The sequence below is a fragment of the Bos taurus genome, chromosome 17 (assembly GCF_002263795.3).
Source record: "Bos taurus isolate L1 Dominette 01449 registration number 42190680 breed Hereford chromosome 17, ARS-UCD2.0, whole genome shotgun sequence".
In the NCBI taxonomy this organism is placed as follows: Eukaryota; Metazoa; Chordata; class Mammalia; order Artiodactyla; family Bovidae; genus Bos; species Bos taurus.
The window spans coordinates 62747129-62769017 of NC_037344.1; the positions used below are offsets into that span (position 1 = coordinate 62747129).

The window sequence follows — 21889 nt, forward strand, 5'->3', positions numbered from 1 at the left end:
GCACTGAGTTCCAGGAACAAATAATGAATATAAACTAAATGTTACAAATTTATTCCATCTTCATGATTTCAGGCATTACAGGGCAGGGTGAGTAAACAAGGCAAGTAAAGGGACCTCTTCACCCTGCCCGCACCCCCCCCCCCATTTAATCATATGCAGCAGCATTTTGGCATTTTTATGATACACAGGTTGACTTAATTCATTGACTTAAGTTGAAAGCTGGCAGCAGCAAATCTTGGTAATTTAGGATCTTCCTCCATAGCCACTCCAGATTTTAATTCCTGAACTACACCAAGTGCTCTGAAATGGTGTTCACTGCAGCATTCATGAAGCTTTCACATCTTAGTATGAAATCTGACACCTCTTGTTAAGGTAGGAAACTGTTGAAAGTGGTCTTCCTCTTGGCTAACCCAGTCCACCAACAATCTTTAACAGTTAAATTACTATATGAAAATAAAACCGTGCTTCCAAGCGTTGACTGAAACTGTTGTGCTGGGAACCCTTTCTAGAGGATTAGCTCCCTGAGAGAAAAGAGATCTTAACCAGTTGCTTCCATGAACAAAGAACCCCAGGAGAGTGTACGTAATGTCCTTCAAAGAATGGCTCAAGGTCAGGCAACCTTAGTCATCCTGACAAGCTTACTAGAGTTTTTATACAAGATATATTTAAAACTGATCCCAGACCAAGTACTGCAATGATAATCCCAAATAATCCCATTATTTAGAATACTGAGTTCCTGCTGTGATGCCAAAGCCAGAAATCTCAAAGCAAAGAGTGATGGTTCATCATTTTTTACAAATGAGAGAAAGATATCAAGGAGGAAAGGAAGTTCTTCCCTCCTAAATTCATCAAATCATGCTATCTTCAGTTTTAATTGATACGATCCAGAGTCCTCAATTTCCTGATTTGAGGAGTCCACTTTCAAGATGACTGTCAAGGTCAAGAAGAGCTTTCAGGCTTTTCTTTGCCATGGCCCATGAACTCCAGTCCTTCAATAGGAATCTCCTTCTCCTTTATCGCTTTCTGATGGAAGAAAACATGATAAAGGGACTACATGAAGCCTGAAGTTGAAACTAGAAATATTTTGTAGAATACTTTGTACTTTAGGTACAAAAGTAAAGGACTACCAAACACGACAAACCCTAAGTGTGATTAGGAAGAAATTAAGTGTTAAGACCAGAGAGAGATTGGAGAGTTGTAACAAAATTCAGAAGTGCAATTTAAGCAGTATCACCACTCTGTTGTACTTGTTTAGTCACTAAATCGTGTCTGACTTTTGTGACCCTGTGTGACCCCTGCCAGGCTCCTCCGTCCACATGATTTCCCAGGCAAGACTACTGGAGTGGGTTACCATTTCCTTCTCCAGGGGATCTTCCCAACCCAGGAACTGAACCAGCATCTCCTGCATTGCAGGTGAATTCTTACCACTTAGCCACCTGGGAAGCTCCTATTGTGACAGACACAAGTTCAAATCGGTCCTAGGACTTACTGGCTATATAACTTTGAGCAAGCCTTTCTTTCCAATCTGTCTATGGGACAAAGACAGCAACTCCACCTGGACTTACTGAGGATGTTTTTTAACTTAACTAATTGGGAATGCCTTGCTCTGGGCTGTTCTTATAAACAGATCTGTTTCACATTCACTGTGCTGGAATAAAGATGTTCTAACTAGCCAAGAGAGAAAAAATAGGCCAGTGAAGGCATTGTGACAACATAAGAGGACCCTCCATGAGGTCTAACAGACCAGAGAGACTCAACATCCCGTCTCTCCCCTCAGCAACAGTGGAAAAGTGCACCACCGCAAAATCCAAGGACACTTGATTCTAGTGAACTTCGACTACTCGTTTAACTATTTCTGGGCGTGAGTGTTCCACGCATAAAATACAAATAACTGGGCTCACTTTGCAAGTTCAGGTTCATCACCAAAGGAACCAAAGAATGTAACTGGGCTCCGCAGAAAGTAAGGTGCTGCAAAAAGATTTACATCTCCGGATTTGACATCCGGAGAGATACCAGGCATCCTGGGTGGTGAATGGTAAGGGAGAGAACTCCTGCCACTGGTCTCATCGAGGCTTTTCTTCCACCCTGCCCGTCCCAACCCCCTCGAGCTGGGGCCTGGGGCAGAGGCGAGAGGGCCCGGGTCGGAGCTCACCTGAACACACTGCTGGTAGCGCTTGAAGAGGTCGGTGCATGGGTCCCCGGAGCCGTCCCCCTTGAGGAACTTCTCGGCAAACCAGCGATTGAAGCACTGGTCGTACTCGCGCTTCATGTCGGTGCAAGCCTCCCCTACGCTGTTCATGGCGTCGACGTCCGCGGCGGTGGCGGCGCTCTCGGATGTCATCACTTTTAAGCGCGTCGCGCGGCCTTAGGAGAGGATGCGCTACGGCGGCCGAGACGGAGCGAAATGTGGGCGCGGGCCGTGCACCTGGGTCTTCGGGCTGCGGCGCGCGGGCGCCGCGGCTTCACCTCCAAGGCGGATCCTCAGGTAGAGGTCCAGGCGGGTGTCGGAGCGGGGCGGAAGGCGGCGCAGGCCCCACCCGTAACCCACACCCTCCGCCTCATTCCCCCCCACCTCGCCCCCAGGGAAGTGGCCGGGTCACGGGCGAGCTGATCCAGCACCTGGAGCGGCTATCGCTGGTGGACTTCGGCAGCCAGGAGGCCGTGGCCCGGCTGGAGAAAGCCATCGCCTTCGCCGACCGGCTCCGCGCGGTGAACACCGACGGAGTGGAGCCCATGGAATCAGTCCTGGAGGACAGGTAAGCTCGCGGACGCGGCCCTCGAAGGCTTGCCCGCGGCGTCTTCGCTACCAGTAAAGGCTGGAGCTTAGTCACTCATTCCACCGAGGGGAAAAGAACATTAGCGACACGCGAGAACTTGCCCACGCCCACCCTGCGGGTAAGCGCTTTCGCTCTTTGCGTCGTACGTTAAGGATCATCTCCCTCCCTTTTAAAATCCTCGAGCCTTCCCAGTGTAACTAGTAACAAAATCCAAACGTCTGAGCTTTCACCTTCTCGGCCCAACTTTCTAGAGCGCCCCCTACCTCATCACTCCGGCCACTTGACTTCCTGCCTCTTTCTGCTGCACGCCCGATTCGTGGCTTCTCTAAATTCTCCCTCCACTCCCTCCAGTCACTACCTCCTTATCCTGGTGGGTTTTCTTCCACTGTTTTCTTGAATATCTTATTTTTGTTGACTTGTACTATTTCTTGTAATTAGAAAGTGAGCTCACATCTGACTTGCTTACTCCTAGATTCCTGTCTCAAAAATTTTTTAGATATACACATATTCTGACCTAGTGGTTCCCTGTCTGTGACATATATCTGTGACAGTGCATCAAGATGCGTGCACGAGCATTCAGGGTAGGCAAATCCGTTGATAATACAGAACAACAGAAAATAAACTGGGAGGGACTAGGGGCAGGAGGAGAAGGGGATGACAGAGGATGAGATGGCTGGATGGCATCACCGACTCGATGGACGTCAGTTTGAGTGAACTCCGGGAGTTGGTGATGGATAGGGAGGCCTGGCGTGCTGCAGTTCATGAGGTCGCAAAGAGTCGGACACGACCGAGCGACTGAACTGAACTGAAGCGTCCTTCATGGCTAACCTTCATACATTGAAATGGCAGTTAAAAATAATGAAATAACCATATATGCTGATATGGAAAGGTTTGCAGGGTATACTTAATAATAATAAAAAAGGCAAAGTTCAGAATATGGTATGTGGTTTCATTGATACTTTATGTGTATATTTTATATAATCTGGTGCATGCATTAAGTTTTGTTTTGTTCCCTGAAAGGGCATGCAGGAAACTGTTAACCATGGTTAGTGTTAGAGATGGAGAAGGCAATGGCACCCCACTCCAGTACTCTTGCATGGAAAACCCTATGGACAGAGGAGCCTGGTAGGCTGCAGTCCATGGGGTCGCTGAGAGTCGGACACTACTGAGCAACTTCACTTTCACTTTTCACTTTCATGCATTGGGGAAGGAAATGGCAACCCACTCCAGTGTTTTTGCCTGGAGAATCCCAGGAACAAGGGAGCCTGGTGGGCTGCCGTCTGTGGGGTCACACAGAGTCGGACACGACTAAAGTGACTTAGCAGCAGCAGCAGCAGTGTTAGAGAAGGTGGAAATGCAGAGGGAAATTTTACCTTGGAAAGCCTAAGGGGACAGAGTAATAACCCAAGTAGTGAAGTAGTGTAATGCAACCCGGAGGGCTGGGTCTTTGACAAAGCGGCTTGTGTATACTGTACTTAAAGTGTGCAGCCCCTAACCACCTCTACCAGTTATTGCCAAATCTTAATACATTTTTAAAGAAAACACTCTCTTTTGCAAAGCAGACTTGTTTGCCATTTAGGAGTGCAGCTTCTTGGGAAGGATAGGTATGCAACTTATAAAGATAAGGGCAATCTACAACCCTGTCCTAGCCTTTTCCTGATGGAATTTTTAAAAATAAATTCCTGGTAGAAGTGGGCGAAAGGCTGCCATTAGTCAGTGCCAGTCAGGAGAGCCACACTTATCTGTAACTGTAACCTTCGTGTTGAGTGCTTGCTAGCCTCAGGACTTCCCCCGGGGTTCCAGTGGTTAAGACGCTTCACTTCTACTGCCAGGGGTCATGGGTTCAATCCCTGGTCCAGAACTAAGATCCTGCAAGGAGTGTGGGGTGGCCATAAAAAAAAGTCATCCCATAGAAACTATTCTTTTTCATCTCAGAGCCAGAGACTGACTCACATGGCATCTCTGATTGCAGTCAAATAACTTCAATACTTAAGATGTTCCTCAGGGTCTTGTTTGCCACATTGATTAGCTCTCATTTCAATCTGCGTGAAACTAAATGAAAAGGCTTGTAGATGGAGGTAGACTGGTGGCCAGAGAAACAGCTCCTGGCAGCTGATAGCTGGGAAGAGGCAGAAAGAAGCTAAAACAGCAGCAGAACTGTCCCATTGGTCAGCCCCAGGGCCAGCTGAGGCACTTCTTCCATCATGCTGCCATAGTGCTTTCTGTGAAATTAGATGCGTTGCCCACAGTTACTGGTTTAAGTGCCTTGTCCATGAACTTTAGAGGGCAGAGATTTTTTTTTTTAGAGATTTCTAATTCACAGTTGAAACTGTTCTTAACCAGGGCTTTTCATCTGATTGAGAATACAGCAAAATCAATGGACTCTTTTTCAATTCTTCCAAGGATGGTACATAACTAACAACTAGACCAGACGCATAGAAGTTGTCCTACGTTTCTGGACTAAACTCTTGTAGAATCCCGACTGAGAAAGATGAGGTGAGGTAGACCTTCATAACTGACAGGCACCTGAAGAGCTCATCTGGTCCTGTTTGGTGTTTTATGCATGATTCCAAGGTCAAGAAAAGTTCAGCAGCTTGCCAAATGAGGGGTCTGCTTGGTGTGCCCTCACAGAGACTCTGGGTTCAATAGCCTATGATTAAGAAAATAGGGAGGTGTGGATTTATTCTACAAACAACTTCACCTTAAACAGTAATTGGGTAGAAATGTGTGATAATTAAAGAGGTGAATTTCATCCTTCAGGAAACCTTACTAGGAAACCCAATTACCAAATGAGTGAACCTGGGAAATTTTTTATATTGGTTGCGCTAGGTGTTCATTGAGGTGTGTGCGCTTCGCTTGTTGAGAAGCACAGGTTCTAGAGCATGTGGACTTAGTTGCCCCTTGGCTCAGACCTTTTTAAACATCATCCCAGCAATTCTCTGAACCTTCTTAGAAATAAGGTAACTGATAAGGAAAGGGTAAGTAACTTGCATACAGGCCATGTGCAGCTCTGGGGTTTGAATTCCGCAGTGATTCAGGGGCCCCAGCTCTTAAACATTTTGTTATATTGCCCAACAGAAATATAAACTCCAGAAAGTCCAATGGTCACCTTTACAGATGATTTTTACTGTTGTTCTCCAAGTATCCTTATTAAATGAGTGCATATTCCTTATATGGTTTAAAAAAAAATCTAGTGCATTCACTTTTTTGGCAAGAAACTTAAAGTCTAGAAAGATCATACTTGTCCAAGGTCACACAGTTAAAACAGTGCCAGTCCTAGAATAAAGTTCAGCTTTGAACTCTTTGTACCATTAATAAGTATTTATCCTGTCTCATTCAGGGCTGGGTGCCCCTAAGAAACAGAACCAGTCCTTTCCTAAAAGAAACTTATGATTACACCTTGGCCTTTCTATACAGCCTCTACAGATGTTCATGTCCCATCCTTGCCCTACTACGTTTAGCCCTCAATCTGTGTCTGCTTCAAAGCAGAAAGCTTGGCTGCTATCCTGTTAGTGACTGAGCATACTGCTTACTTTTCAGCCCAAGTATCTGGAAGCCATCTCAAACCTCTTGTCATGCACTTTCAAACCTTAAAACAGTAGTAAAGCCCCACAGATGTGTTCAACTCCTGTTTGGTTTCACTAGTCTCCCATCTGGATAGTTTAATGAAGCCACTAAGCCCCGACAACACTACAAGATTCTTGGGCTACGTTTGTGGTACATCTTGCAAGGGAAGGTACTTTTACATCCAAAGGTGGCTGTGATGAAGAAAGCACTCATCCTAGGGATACCAGAACCAGGCTCAGATCCCAATCCTGTCCCTTAGCAGCTTAAGTCACTTATAACCACTGTTGAGAAAGTTTCTGTACCTTACTCATTTCCCATCCCCATCGTCCCCCACCCCCGAAATCCAGCTCTTTCTTGATCATGATTAAGGGGTAACATCACCTGTTCTGAGGACCACAGGCTGGGTGGGGTCCCCTTATCAATTTCCTTGGCAAGCATTGCTTACCTCATTAGACTTAACACACTGTATTGTAACTGCCTTTTTACTATCTCCACCAAAAGCACCTTACCTGTAGTAATCATCAAAAATATTTATTAAAACTTGTCAATATTGAGGAATAATTATTAATTAATACCACTTATCTCACAAGGTTGCTAGGGAAATCAATAAATGGTAGGCCATTATTTGGTCTTCCATCTTTGAGCAGTGACTCTTAACTCGAGAATATGCTGCTGTCATCTTCTCCTCCCACTGTTGACCTTTTCCACCCATGCCCTTGAAGCCATGTTCTGAGAAGCTAACCTTAAGCTTCTGGTTTTGTAGATGTCTGTACTTGAGATCCGACAATGTGGTAGAAGGCAGCTGTGCTGAAGAACTACTACAAAACTCCCACCGAGTTGTGGAAGAGTATTTTGTGGCTCCGCCAGGTACGTGCTGCCCAAAATGGCTTAACAGACTGTGCCGAGAGTGCTGTAGGAACTGTGAGGCCCAGATCTGCTCTGTGAAAGCACTCTGACCAAGTATAAAGTGGCAGTGGTGATTGTCCAAGGGTTCAGACTTCTAGTTATGAGTTAAATAGTCCTGGGGATGTGTGATGTACAGCATGGTGACTAGTTAACAATAGTGTATTGTATACTTGAAAGTTGCTAGAGTAGATCGATCTTAAAAAAGTTCTCACCACGAGAAGAAACTGTAACCAAGTGAGACAATGGACATTAACTAATCCTGCTATGGGAATCAATTTGTGGTATATACATGTATCAAATCATTGTGATCAAATCATTGTGTTGCACATCTTAAACTTTTACAACTATATGTCTGTTACCTCAGTAAAACTGGGAATAACAAAAACACAGTATGTATAGGTGGCAAGGTGGCGGTGGATTCTTGAAGTCACATTAACCTCTAGGGATCAGTTGGTAACAGGAATGAGGAAAACAAAAACAGGACTGGGGTGGGGAAGGCTGTGCCGAGTGGCAGATCTGGAGCTCTGCCTTAAAGGGACAGCTGCCATGTGCTGCTTCTCTTGTTCAGGGCCAGGCAGGAATGGGATGCCCAGAGAACCTGGACATCTGGCATTCTGTGTGCTGGTTCCCAAATTTTAACTGTTAATCAAAGACTTTAAAAAAGTAAAATACCGTGAAAGTAAAAAACATACCTGCAAGCCAGGTGCATCCTGTGAGTCATCGGTTTGCAACCCCTAGTGTGCAAATTTGCATCTTTAAACCTCACTGTAACTATTTTAAAACTTTGGGCCAATAACAGCACCCAGAACTTTGGGTGTTAATCTTTGATAGTTGTTACTGTTTGAGCGGACATAGCCATTGATCACATACGCTGTTTCTCACACAGGACCTTGTGTCAGGTTTTGCTTCTTGGGAAAAATTGAGTTCACGTAGTCTCTCCTTCCTCTCCTATATACATACAAATGTCTAATTAACATTAGACATGTCTAATGCTCTCTGCTACTTATTTAAGTGTGCATTAATTAGGCCTCACTTATAACTGTGGTTCTTTCAGATACTCAGAAAAACAGGGTAATAGCTACACTTACTTCCATTGCTTATTTTTCATGGCAAATCAGTTAGCTCAAAATTCCTTTTTGTTATTCTTTTCAAACAGGTAATATCTCTTGGTCAAAGCTGGATGAAAAACAGCCCTTCTCACATCGCTGAGTATCTATTCTGGGAAGGGGCGTGCTATGAACACATGGAAGTGCAGCAACTATTTTGCAACAACTATTTTGTTCTTATGAACACTAACGTACCATTTCCTTCAGTCACCTGAGAAAAGTGATGGCTAGGTATCTTTTAGTAACTAATTCTTCTGAAGACAGAACTGGGAAAGATCGCCAAAATAAGGCAGAGTCCCTGATACCAACAGGAAGTGGAAGGTACGGCTGATTTCCAAGGAAATGGATCAAGTATATTCATAGATACTCATAGACCAGTGTGGAAGACTTTATCCCTCCCTAAAAGACTGTCTACCAAACTGCACTTAAGTGAATCTATTTATGTAATTGTTACAGACCTTGCATCCAATCACTTCATGACCACCTTTTCAGTTGCTGTTTCCGTCAACCTGAGCAGCCTTTTATCTTTACTAAACATACTTAAATTTGTTCTTGGGTACCCACTGTATTTCAAGCTGAGTGCTGACTTTCTGCTATGGTTAAAGGTGCCCCGGGGAGGCAGTTTGGGGAGGTGATGGGTGTTTATGACGTTCACGGTTGTCATTTCATGTGTGCATACCTTCACTCCAAACTCATTGAGTTGTATCAGTTCAGTTCAGTCACTCAGTTGTGTCCGACTCTTTGCGACCCCATGAATCCCAGCACGCCAGGCCTCCCTGTCCATCACTAACTCCCGGAGTTCATCCAGACTCACGTCCATCGAGTCAGTGATGCCATCCAGCCATCTCATCCTCTGTCGTCCCCTTCTCCTCCTGCCCCATAGTTCAATGTAAAAAGTACAGCTTTTACGGGCTGACTATATTTCAATAAAGTGGTTTAAAAAAATACCCTGTGACAATGTAGCCCCCTTACCCTGACTCCCTGCCCTATGATTACTGAACTAAGCAGAATCCAAGACAGTGGGAGGTTTTGGTTTTGGGGTTTGTCTTTTTTTATAGCTCAGATACCAAGGACAAATATGAGACAAATTTAGGAGCGAAAGTGACAGAACCAAAACTTAAATGAGTTTTTTCCCCTGACCAACTTGCTAAAGTTAAGCAAAGTTGGTTAAGAATTTCCCAGTGATCTTTATGCTGGCACCCACTTTTAAAAGTCTGTTTTTAGCCTTCTCATTCCCTTCCCCTATCTGCAATGCTCCCCTTTTCATTAAAGCAGCTTAGTTTATATGGTTGGCCTTGAATTGTAAGAAAACCCTGAAACTTCCCTCGGATGTGATGTTCTCAGACCATCGTCAGAGCAGCTAACTTTATCCCCAAATAAGTAATCCACTCCTGCTCCTTACCAATTGGGCACAAGTTGCCACTGCAACTCAATGTTTTGGTTTTTTTTAAAACATATGAGTGTGCCTCTTGGTGAAATCTATGAACACAATCAAAGACAACTACACCTGTCAGTTATTAAACGTTTAAAATATATTTCTAAACAGAATGGGCCGACTCAGTCACAGTAACTGCTGATCTCCATAGAAGAGCAACCCACAAGGATACAGCACTGATTTTTTTCCCATCATCGGGGTGAAAAATATACAACTCGTTTCTGAACCAAAACCACAATTTCTGCAGTTAAAAATGTTTCACTGCTAATATGGCCCTGGTAGAAATTATGTAGTTTTATTTCCTTAAAAAAAAAAAAAATTAAAAAAATCTCCTAAGACACTAAATCATCAATCTGGAATGTAGATTCTGAGCACAAAGCAGCTCAGTTCACCTAAAAAATAAAGAAAAAATTCCCACCACCTGTCTCAGTAGGGTCTGAAAGGAGAGAAGTAGTGTGGGGAACCCCTGCTTTGGTATGGAGAGTCACGGCCCCTCGACCCAGACCGAGACCGTGAATAGCCATAGCTGGTGCTTCTCTCTGGATAAACTCGGATGTAGGATGTTTCACCCTGAAAAGGAAACAAAAAAGTCAAGGAAAAAATAAGACCTAGAAGAATAAGGCATACCAACACCTAACATGGCCGCCTAACAATAATGTAGTGTTGAGCACCATTTGGCACAATAGTGCCACAGGCAGGCATTCTTGCTCAAGGTAACACAGATAATAAATGGCAACTCGATTATGTGGTAAATAACTCCAATACTGGCTACTGCTGTTAACAAACCTAAATTATACCACTGACCCCCATAATCTAAGAACTGGAAAGGCTCGCAGAGGTCAGATATATGGTTCAGTCCCCTGCCACCTTTTCTGGCGGGTACCTACGGAAGAAGCTGACCAGTATTCAGCACCTCCCAGGTGTCAGGACCTGGGCGAGATGCTTCATAATTTAGCTTCCTGTCAAGTCTTATAAGATAATGCTATTATTGGGAACTATTTGCATATACAGGAACCAGGGTTTGAAGGTGCTCAGCTAAGATTGTAATAAGCAGCAGAGGAGTGTTCAGGCAGGCCTATCCCCAGGCTTTTCACCCTCAGCTAGCATTCTCAGATTTAAAGATGCTAAGATGAAAGAAGCCAGATGCTTGTTCCCCTCAGTAAACTCAATAATTTGATTTATCCTAACCAAGGCCCCACTCTGTAACTGAGGACCAGGTGCTGTTTTGTTTCTGCTCCAAATTCAAGTCCTAGAGAATAGTCTGAGCAACAGCACTGTTAAGGCGTGCAGCCTTCAAGCCATAGTTAGCGAAGTGAATCCTTAGAGAAAGAAATAGGCCTTGAAATTGATGTTTGCAGACATCCCTAAACCCCATAGCAAGCCAGGACAGTGTAACCAGGACAAAAACGTCCAATGGGTGGTCTGGTCTCCGTGGTATCAAAAGAATAGCTACCATGAGAATCAGACTGAGGTCCAAAACAGCAGCCACCTACTTGAAGGGAAGAACATGGAAAGCTAAGTCCCCAGGGTGAGATGATGAACAAGAAAACCTGAGCCAAGGGCTCCGGTTTCAAAGAGGCTTCTGCACCACTTTGGGAAAGGCAAAGTGAAATGACAGCCAGCCCCAACAGCAGTACCTAAGAGGGTAAGGTGATAAGGTTGGCTTGCAGAGCCCAGACCAAAGCCCGAGAAGGGAGAGCCATAATAGTTAGGTTCATGGAGGGACACTGTGGTTTAAGGCAGTTACCACATGACAGACTGGGTATTCTCTCTGGGTTAAAAATACTATGGCTGCAGACTTCTCTCTGCTATGACCCTGCATTGCTGGGACATAAGGAATTCCTTGGCTTTGTCCACTTAAGATAGCTCTTTAATAGTATTATAAGGTCACTGAATGGCAAACACAGGGCCTGCTGCTACTTCTGCTAGGTCAGCTTCAGGTGGAGTGGCATGGCAACGAGCTCCTTGACAGCAGGTGGGGACTCACCTCATGAGAGCGGAATTTGGTTTCATCCAGTTTACGCAGGGCATATTCCATGTCTTCTTTTCTGAGATACTCAACCATCCCCATTCCATCTTTCTGCACATCTGCGTAACAGACGTCCCCAGCTTCTCGCATGTGATCCTTCAGGTCCTGCCAGCTGCCTGATGGAGGAAGTCCTAGGCACAGAGAACACAAGAGAAGAGGCCACATCCTTCATCCATGTTAAGAGCCCCAAGACCTAGGGTCCTTTCCCCATCAGTCACTACTTTTAAATCCTAATGGTCCCCAAATCACAGATTTTGACAAGGGACACAAAACCAAAGAAGAACACTGAAGTATGGGTGATAAAGCACCGTGAGAAGCTGGTCTAGGCTACTCTCCCAGAGACTAAGCCTTTCTTGATATAGCAAGAAGTCTATCCCATTACAGATTTAGTATCTCTAAGAATTCAAGCATCTCTTTCTCTGTCCTTCACAATTAATAACAAAATCCCAAGACTTTGAGTTCTAAATTTTTCCATTATGAAACTTTATCGGTACCAATTATTTATTGTCTGACGCAGGACATGGGAATTTTGAAACCATCCAATAAAATAACCAAGGTGTAGATGAAGTAACACAAGAAAAACCTAAAGTTTGTTTTCTTGTAGGTGGGAATGACTGACAAACTAGACAAAATACCTCTTAAAATATCACCAACACTCTTCAATACAGTAGGGGAAAAGGTAAGACTCAGACGCTAAAACTAGTCGGGAGTCATACAACCCTACCTGATGTCATGAAAGGGAAATGTGCTCCTGCTCTCAAAGGCTGTGTTTACCGCTCACAGCTCAGGACTGCAGCCATTTCCTAATAGTTTTCTAAGCAGGATTTCAGAGCAGCATGGAGAGAAAAAAAGATATGTATGACATCCTGAAGGAGGGAATAGAGTTCTGGGGTTAAACACTTACAAAGGGACACAGGCAGATACTGACAGTATCCCTCTTCAGCACCATGGGAGTCGCTGCAACTGTGTGACATTCACATCTCAGGTGCCAGGTTCCTCAATATACCTCACTCTGCCAGGGGCCTAAAACACCCCTACAACATGCAGAAGGCCCCAGCTTTTTACCAGTGTGTGAGTATTTCCAAAAAATGCATAAACCTCTGAGCTTAGCATCTCATCACTTGTCAACACTAGACATTTTGTTCTGTCCTTCGCAATATGATCCCTAAGACTCCAAGTTGTTTGGTTTCTTTTTTCCATAATTCCAAAACCATCACAAAATCTGACCTATTTTAGGATCCAAGGCTAGGTATAATTTGTTCAAATCTGGCTTCTAGAATGTCTTTCTAGCAAGTCAGATGCCAAGGTACATTTCCAGAAGAAAATGTCTTTAGAATTCTGGCTGAAGAGGTTTGGGCATCATCTTCTCCTTCAACACTAGAAAGGTCCTTTTTTATAAGAAGCAAGTCTCTGTTCTATCAAGGCCACACTATCAGTGAAATTTCATTGGCAAGGTACCTGCCTCACTGGCAAGGCTTCAGATTGTCACTGTGCATGAGAAGAAAAGCCCACAAATCCTAAGCACTGAGAAACAACAGCTAACATTTCTTAGAGGCCAGACTCTGTGCTAAGTATTCCACATGCATCATCTCATTGAGTTTGAAAGGAACATACCTGAAACAAGAACTCGGAAATCAGATCTTCTTGTAGGAGGCCCACTCCTCCCACCGCGGGGCCACCCACCCCGACCTCCGTAAGTCCTGGGGAACTCCACACGAAGCCGACACTGGCCATAATCATAACCGTTCCTTCCATAAATTGCATCCTCAGCATCTCTGCAGAGAAAAGTCTGGAGTTAGTGTTGCTCAGGAGGACCAACTAATTTCCCTGTGAGGGGCATGAGTAACCAGTATGAAAAAAAAAACCTGAAGTGAGAAAAAAGCAAAAGAACAAAACTCAGGAATTTGATGTACTACTGCTTTGAAGACCTTTCATGACACTGGAATTAAACTTTACAGCTGTCACACACACAGGGTTTTCTAGGTATGAAATGATAATGAATAAACAGGTAAGAGAATTCAGAAAAAATAAACTGTTGGCAATGACTGATTCTGCCATAGAACAGTGTTTCTTTGACCTTGGGCAGCTGTTTCTCAAAATGCACACCACACACTAGTCCTTTAATATTCTTCCTCAAGGCCTAGTACATTCAGGTCTACAGAAGGAAAAAGTCGTTTAAAAACAGGGAAAGCTCAAATGAATATTAGTGTTCTGTAAGAAATACGGAATTCCCTCAAGTGCACCTTTTCAGCATGGCTTCTAGGACTAAGTTGTCAAAACCACTCTCTGGGTACAGTTTTGCCAAAAGAGATAAATATTCAATAGAGTAATACTTTAAAAGTCTTTCCTAGGGTTCTAGGAGAGTGAGGAACACCAAGATGGCTCTCCAGGATTTGACAGGAAAGAGAATGCCCTGAGGCATGGGGGACAAACAGCTGAAGACACACTAATGAAAGAATCATTCAGATGTCAGAGGCACACAATCGCTTATGAAGATTCTAGCCCCAGGATCAAAAGCAAGGAGGACCACATCCAGTTCAACCCTGGCTATATGCAGAATACACTGGGAGAGAGGCGGTACTGCTCGGGTTTAATGTTGTGAATGAAAACTGACCTCAGTTCAAATCATTCTGCTACTTACTAGTCTTTGTCTCTGGGTAAGTATGCGATCAGGACTTTACATCTAAGTGTAAAATGCCAGTTTTGAAACGATTAAATAAGATAACTGTGTGTGCAGTGCTTTGCTTGAAACTTGGCACTAGTGTATCAAAAAGATAGCTTTTCCATTATGAAAGCAAGGAGGGGGGAAAAGACAATGTAGCACATCACACGGTAAGTTTGTGTTCAAAAGGGCGGAACAGGGGATTCAAATTCTACCTTCCCTGGTAGCCCTCCCTTTTATCGACTCTATCCTCAGTTTACTCAGATGTCAAAAGTAACAGAGCCTACCTTGTAGGCTGTTGAAAATGCTTAGTAATATATAGTACAGTACCTGACAAATAGCAACTGTTAAAAAAAAAAAAAAACACCAGTACCGTTAATAATTCTTAGAGGTGCAACCTTTTCCAGTTTAGGTGTGGAAATGCCTAGTTCCATTTTTGAGGCAAATGGCAAAGATACTAGGAACGATTTCTGTCAGAATCTTCATCCATCAAAGCCTCAGGGTGCGTCCTGCCTCCCCATCCTCAGACGCTCCCCTTGCTTCGCATCACCCGCCCACATCCCCCAAGATGGGCAAGACATCCCACGGGCAGTCCTCGTAGCGAAGCCCGCAGGGCGCAGACTAGGCAAAGCGCTCCCCGAGCCAATGCTGGAAACCAGAGAGCAAGCTCCGATTCACCCCAAGCGTAGTAGCCAGCACAGTGCGGTGGCTTCTAAGAACCAACAATCGCAGTTTTGAAAGTTCCCAAGCCTTTTCTGGGAGACAAGGGCCGACACTGCAAAATTACAAAGACTCCTTCGAGCCCGTTTCGGATCGAGCGCGTCCAAACCCTCGGAGACCTTTACCATCTAGCTGTGCCTCCCCTTATTAGGGAAGGAAGAGTGAAATCCGAGACCCCATCAGACTATAAGTCTCCCCAAATCCCTGATGCTTTTATCAGAGCAAGGCTCTCGCCCCTGCGGGGCGGGGCGCGCGTGGATGGAAATCCGGTCCATCCAAGAGCCAGCCCGCTTTCGGCCCTGCAAAGGCATCCGTATCGCCCCGCACTGTGCGCCCCCACAACGGCGAGTTCCAGCGGAGGGGAGGGGAGGGTAGAGAGGACAACCGGTCTCCTCACTCCTCACCGAGTCCTTTCCGGGCCGCCTCAGGGGCCAAGTTTCCCAAGCTCTGGGCCGCTTCCCCCGAAGGGTGCCTGGGTACCAGCCCCCGAGGCTGATCCGGGCTGGCTTGTGCCCTCCTCAGACCCGGCTTTTGTGTTTTCAAGTCAAAAAAATAATAGTAGAGGAAGTGACGGAGCAAAGGACTGCCTGGAGCCCCGCGGTGAGAGGAGGCCTTAGCCTCCACCCGGGGGCGCCCTGAGGGGTCTGCGGCGAGAGGGGGAGGGGAGGCCCTTGGAAGCGAAGGGAGAAAGGGAAGGCGGGGGCCCGGGGCCTCAGGCTGACTGACTGACGGGCGGGCGGGTGGGCGGCGCGGGGCCCTCACCGGGGGTCCTCGAAGCGCACGAAGGCGAAGGGCACGAGGCCGTGCCGATTCTTGAGCTCGATCTCGCTGATGCGGCCGTACTTGTAGAACAGGTCCTCCAGATCCTTCTCGCGCACGTCGCTCGGAAGGTTCCCCACGTAGATGCGCCCGTCGCCCTCGCCGCCGCGCTCGTCCGCCCAGCCCGACATCCGCACCGCCCGACGCCGCGGGCCCGCCGCAGCCCACGTCGCCGCCGCCGCCGCCTCAGCCGGTGATCCCCCCACAGTGTCCCCGCGGGCTCGGAGGCGCTCAGCCGCACAGCATTGTGGGAATGAGAGCGGAAGCGGAGGGGTCGGGAGGAGGCAAAAAGGAATCCTCTTAAAGGGGACGCGGCTGCGACGACTGCGCGTGCGCCTGCGCCCCCTGTAGGCGCCCAGGGGACCCAGGGAGGGACGACGGAGGGAGGTTCTAGAGTCCGGGGATTTGGAGTCAGTTTCTGAGGGCAGGTCACACTCTCCAGCTGTGTCGACTTGGGCAAGTGACTCAGGCTCCCTTGGCCTCGATTTTCTCGCTCTGTAGCGCTGCCTATCTCACAGGCTTTTGTGAGCATTTGCTGAGGTAGACGCGGGTGTAGCGCCCGGGGTGGGTCCCCCGGGCAGTCACTCCGTGTGCGGGGCGCCAGAGGGAAGGAGTCGGCTGGGGCCTCAGACTGATCCCACAGCGGCCTGGAGGAGCCCCCGACCGCTAGATTGAGCGGGGCCGTCGCGGCCCCCTGCCCCAGATCTGTAGCCCCCTGGCCTCCGTCCCTGTTTTACAATTGCTTAGAACTAAGAGTGTAAGGTGGACTAAAATGAGTGCAAAGAGGCCTGAGCTGGCCTCCGTAGCTTGGACGTGAAGTTTGTCGGAGACCAAGAGGGAGTAAAAGAATCAGAACTGGGAATTGCCTTTCCTGCGCTTCCACTGCAGGGTTACGGGTTCAATCCCTGGACTGGTAACTAACATCCTGCGAGCCGCGCGGTGCGGCCAAAAAAGGCGGGCGGCGTGGGGGTGGGGGGAATCATAACTATAGCGACTGTCATTATAGGGTGCGACTTGTGCTTTTAATACTCACACAATTTGGAGGGATTACAATATTTAAAAAGGGGCAAAAACGGAGGTATAGTGGGTCAGGATTAAAACCCAAGCCATACTTCCAGCCTATGCGCCTAGTCCTTCAGAAGTCGAGGAACTCAGATTCTCATCTTGGAACGTTTCCACACTTATGTTCCGTAGTGCAGAGCATTGAACCTGGGGACATTACAAGAATGAGTCTTGATCAAAAAAGGTTTTTCATGTTAAAAATGAAACCTCTGGGGAATTTGCTGGAGGTCCAGCGATTAGGACACCCCGCTTCCACTGCTGGGATCTGGGTTCTGTCCCTGGTCCGTGGTCAGAGAACTGAGATCCCTCAAGCTGCCTGGATTGATGGATGAGTAAATATATGAGAAAGCAAACGCAGTAGAATGTTAACTGTAGAATCTAGATGGTGGATGTGTTCAGTGTGTTCACTGTACCATTCTTTCAACGTTTCTCTGTATTTAAAAGCTTTCATAATGTTGCAGGGAGTTATGAAACAAAAGCAAGCTCCATTAATGCATAGCAATCAGATCAGATCAGTCACTCAGTCCTGTCCGACTCTTTGCGACCCCATGAATTGCAGCACGCCAGGCCTCCCTGTCCATCACCAACTCCCGGAGTTTACTCAGACTCACGTCCATCGAGTCAGTGATGCCATCCAGCCATCTCATCCTCTGTCGTCCCCTTCTCCTCCTGCCCCCAATCTCTCCCAGCATCAGTCTTTTCCAATGAGTCAAGTCTTCGCATGAGGTGGCCAAAGTACTGGAGTTTCAGCTTTAGCATCATTCCTTCCAAAGAAATCCCAGGGCTGATCTCCTTCAGAATGGACTGGTTGGATCTCCTTGCAGTCCAAGGGACTCTCAAGAGTCTTCTCCAACACCACAGTTCAAAAGCATCAATTCTTCGGCGCTCAGCCTTCTTCACAGTCCAACTCTCACATCCATACATGACCACCGGAAAAACCATAGCCTTGACTAGATGAACCTTTGTTGGCAAAGTAATGTCTCTGCTTTTGAATATGCTTTCTAAGTTGGTCATAACTTTCCTTCCAAGGAGTAAGCGTCTTTTAATTTCATGGCTGCGGTCACCATCTATAGTGATTTTGGAGCCCAGAAAAATAAAGTCTGACACAGTTTCCACTGTTTCCCCATCTATTTCCCATGAAGTGGTGGGACCAGATGCCATGACCTTCGTTTTCTGAATGTTGAACTTTAAGCCAACTTTTTCACTCTCCACTTTCACTTTCATCAAGAGGCTGTTTTAGGTCCTCTTCACTTTCTGCCATAAGGGTGGTGTCATCTGCATATCTGAGGTTATTGATATTTCTCCTGGCAATCTTGATTCCAGCTTGTGTTTCTTCCAGTCCAGCGTTTCTCATGATGTACTCTGCATATAAGTTAAATAAACAGGGTGACAATATACAGCCTTGACGTGCTCCTTTTCCTATTTGGAACCAGTCTGTTGTTCCATGTCCAGTTCTGACTGTTGCTTCCTGACCTGCATATAGGTTTCTCAAGAGGCAGATCAGGTGTTCTGGTATTCCCATCTCTTTCAGAATTTTCCACAGTTTATTGTGATCCACACAGTCAAAGGCTTTGGCAATAGAGAGAGAATAAAACCAAACCTTTAGCTCGAATGTAGCTGATTGGTAGTTATACCACCTCTGAATCTTTTACAATCAAACAAAAAAATCAAACATCCACATATAACTACTGAGTGTATAGCTTTTTGAAAGTCAGTTGATGGTATATATTAAGTTTTGATCATATACCTCTTGACCCAGTAATTCCACCTGTAGGATTTTATCACAAGAACATAAGAAATCCTCACAAATTTTGTACGTTCATTGCATTCTGTGCAATTAAAAAGTTAAACTCCTGATAATAAGGAGGTGGTTCAGTCAATAATATTGATTGTTACACAAGTATTAAATGATGTTTTGAAGGATATTAAGGTCATGCTAATTTAGTTAAAATGGTGCACATATACACATAAAACTATATATTCTGAAGGAATCTATTAAACTGGTTGACACTAATTGTCTCTAAAAAATGCAGTTGTGAGAACTTTCAATTTAGATGTCATACATTTCTATAAAGTTGAAGATTGTTACTGCAACTGTTTTATTTTTATATTCTAGGGGTAAAAATGGAAATAAAATGTTATGCAATATTGTTCAGTTCTGTGCAAGAGAATACATCTTTTTTTTTTTTTATTATTGCTAACCTCCCAAATGTTTGTGGAGATATCTCTGATGCAAGTGGTTTCTATATTTTTATTTGTGCTTTATCGTGTTTATTGTCTGTAATTGTCATGTACTACTTTCATAGTTGGAATGAAACAATAAATTATTTCTAAAATAAAACAATCAGAACCTTTTGTTGTATTCTGAATTATGTAAAGCTTCTAGATGTTCTTTGCTGCCCTTCAGAAAGCAAGCAGGAAAGAGCCCTGGCCAGAGTATATACGAGCTTATGTACCCTAAAGGCATCCTTAAGTCCAGAGGCCTCCTCATTTGAGGGGTGTGCTTAGGTGTATTAACACCACTCTCTGAGGCCTACCGCTCCTACATGGTGTGGCCTGGAACGTGTTGGTGGAGACAGTTGGGCAGTCTCCTAGAGAGAGAAGCATGGAGTTAGCTAAGTGACCTAATAAGACTCTAAGTATAAATAGTAATGATTCAACTTGTATTGTGCAAAGTTTTGCAGCTTGTGATTACCAAAGGTGTTCATACCTAACATTGAAAATGTGCCCATATAATGGGCTGTGACAAGTACAGCCTTTCTGGATTAGGAAGAAGACCGCTAAATTGCTAAGAGGCATTATCCAGGGAACCCCAGAGGTGGATTTTGTTTCTGTGAGCCCAGGTACTAACCTTTGCAAGTTGTAACTGTTAGGTAGGTAGAATAGAGAAAAGGAGTCCAAAATGGCGGTGACTAAAAGACAAGGAAGGTCCGAGGACCAGAGTGAAGACTTCAGGCAGAACAAACAGCACTCCTGGCTAAGCCCAATTTGCATAGGGCAGGCCCAGGTGGAGGAAAAAACATATAAAAGGAGGAGCCAAAGTGCTTTCTCTCGGACTCTCTCTCCTGCGTGCATGTGCTGTCTCTCGCTCTGGCTCTCTCTCTCTCTCTCTCTCTCTCTCTCCCCCTCCCTCCCCACGCACTCCTCCACTCTCTTCTCTTCGAGTCTTGGATTCTCCTCCTATCTTATAAATAAAATGGAGCTGTAACGCTGATTTGCCTAAGAGCTGTAACACGGTTTGTCCAAGACCCGACAGCCGTGATGCGCCGAGGGCTTTAATGTCCGTTGCTCCAAATCTTTGTTGTGACGAGACAAAGAACCGAGGAACATATACTCGTGACATAACCCAAGTGAAGCTAAAATTATGGTCTAATGCTTAAGGGGCCCCTGGGCTCCATTCTCTACTAAGGCCACAGACACTAGCAGGAACACCCTTTTGAGCTTTTGCTCATCTAGTTATTCAGCATTATCAAGGGCATGCTATAATTTAGGCCCTGTTTGTATGCAGTAATAATCACTCTGACCTGTTGCTAATCAGTCATTTAGAGCACAGCTGTGATAAGGGTAAACTGCCGTGAGACTACCTAATGCATTGTTAGAGATGATAAGACAGGCTTCCAGGAGATGTTTAGGTTTAGCCTTCAGGGACAGTAGGAGTTAACCGTGGGGAAGAAGGAGAAGGCTTTTTAGACAAAAAGAACGGCATGATCGATTGCCCAGATCATGAGATTATGGCAGAGTAGGGGCAACCCCCCATCGCTCTACAGTATGGCTGGAGCAAAGAGTTCGATTAGGAAAAAGGCAGGGGTGAAGGAGCTAGGTCTGGGGCCTGCAAGGCCTAGTAGACTGTTTTATGGAGTTTGGACTCTACTTAGGGCAGTGAGTAGCCATTAAAGGGTTTTAAGAAGTTGTGTTGGGATGAGACCTTCTCGGAAGGAAGTGGCAGCTGAACAGATGGAAAATAAAGAGTAGGGGAGGAGACTAAGAGCTAATTTGAATGGAGGGCAGCTGCAGGACAGTGAGGGAAGGAAAAGGAGACAGGAAGAGATGTGGCAACAGCGGCCATTATTGGAGAACTTGGGGAAAGAGCAGAAATAATTAAGGGGTCAGTGTAGGAAGTGTTGCTGTGTAATCGCAGTGTAAGCCCCCTCCTGTGACTTCATTAAAAATCTGCATTCTCAGGACTTCCCTGCTGGTCCAGTGGTTGAGATTTCGCCTTCCAGTGCAAGGGGTGCAGGTTCGACCTCTGGTGGGGGAGCTAAGATCCCACAGGCTTGTGGCCTAAAGACAAAAACATAAAACAGTAACAATATTGTAACAAATAAAGACCTTAAAAAAATCTGCATTCTCTGTTAATGATTTTGATTAGAGTTGAATTTGTATTGTTCAGGAAAGATAAGGCAGTGTGCTCAGATTAGCCTCAAGGTGAATATAGATAAGAACAGGGATAGTCCCAGGTGGCCTATTGACTAGCAAGTTTCACGAGGAAGTATCATAGGAGTGGGTGCAGGGAGACACCAATGGGGAGACCACAGCTGTCATCCAAGCATGAGAGATGCCAGTCGCCTGATGAAAGGTGATAGTGTGCTTGTGTGCTCAGTCACTTAGTCCTGTCTGACTTTTTGCAACCCCATGGACTGTAGCGCACCGGGCTCCCCTGTCCTTGGAATCTTCCAGGCAAAGATACTGGAGTGGGTTGCCATTTCCTCCTCCAGGGGATCTTCCCCATTGAGGCATTGAGCCTACATCTCCTGCATTGCTGGTTGGTTCTTTACTACTGCATCACTTGGAAAGCCCAAGGTGATG

General features: G+C 45.7%; 3 protein-coding genes across 3 annotated transcripts; 1 reads left to right on the forward strand and 2 right to left on the reverse strand.

Moving 5' to 3' along the window:
- Positions 1–24: 24 nt before the first annotated feature.
- On the reverse strand, positions 25–2339 carry TRIAP1 (TP53 regulated inhibitor of apoptosis 1). The gene is given in 2 exon segments (NM_001079776.1): positions 25–1023; positions 2153–2339. Coding segments are annotated over 2 exon segments (231 nt in total). The 5' UTR covers positions 2300–2339; the 3' UTR covers positions 25–939.
- Positions 2310–8813, forward strand: GATC (glutamyl-tRNA amidotransferase subunit C). Its single transcript, NM_001046562.1, has 4 exons — positions 2310–2485; positions 2584–2756; positions 7108–7211; positions 8407–8813. The coding sequence occupies exons 1-4, from the start codon at positions 2405–2407 to the stop codon at positions 8457–8459; spliced, it is 411 nt and encodes a 136-aa protein (NP_001040027.1). The 5' UTR covers positions 2310–2404; the 3' UTR covers positions 8460–8813.
- Positions 8814–9870: 1057 nt separating this feature from the next.
- Positions 9871–16155, reverse strand: SRSF9 (serine and arginine rich splicing factor 9). The gene is made up of 4 exons (NM_001083398.1): positions 15965–16155; positions 13435–13595; positions 11779–11951; positions 9871–10361 (listed from the first exon to the last, which is right to left on the reverse strand). The coding sequence occupies exons 1-4, from the start codon at positions 16150–16152 to the stop codon at positions 10218–10220; spliced, it is 666 nt and encodes a 221-aa protein (NP_001076867.1). The 5' UTR covers positions 16153–16155; the 3' UTR covers positions 9871–10217.
- Positions 16156–21889: the final 5734 nt, after the last annotated feature.

Excerpts from the sequence above, each read along its gene's own strand:
- SRSF9 (NM_001083398.1), bottom strand. The coding sequence starts at position 16,152 with ATGTCGGGCTGGGCGGACGAGCGCGGCGGCGAGGGCGACGGGCGCATC. Across the intron at positions 11,952-13,434 it reads TTTCCGAGTTCTTGTTTCAG|GACTTCCTCCATCAGGCAGC; the intron begins GTATGTTCCTTT and ends CTCTGTGCCTAG. Across the intron at positions 10,362-11,778 it reads CCAAATTCCGCTCTCATGAG|GGTGAAACATCCTACATCCG; the intron begins GTGAGTCCCCAC and ends TTTCCTTTTCAG.
- GATC (NM_001046562.1), top strand. The coding sequence starts at position 2,405 with ATGTGGGCGCGGGCCGTGCACCTGGGTCTTCGGGCTGCGGCGCGCGGG. Across the intron at positions 2,757-7,107 it reads GAATCAGTCCTGGAGGACAG|ATGTCTGTACTTGAGATCCG; the intron begins GTAAGCTCGCGG and ends CTGGTTTTGTAG. Across the intron at positions 7,212-8,406 it reads GTATTTTGTGGCTCCGCCAG|GTAATATCTCTTGGTCAAAG; the intron begins GTACGTGCTGCC and ends CTTTTCAAACAG.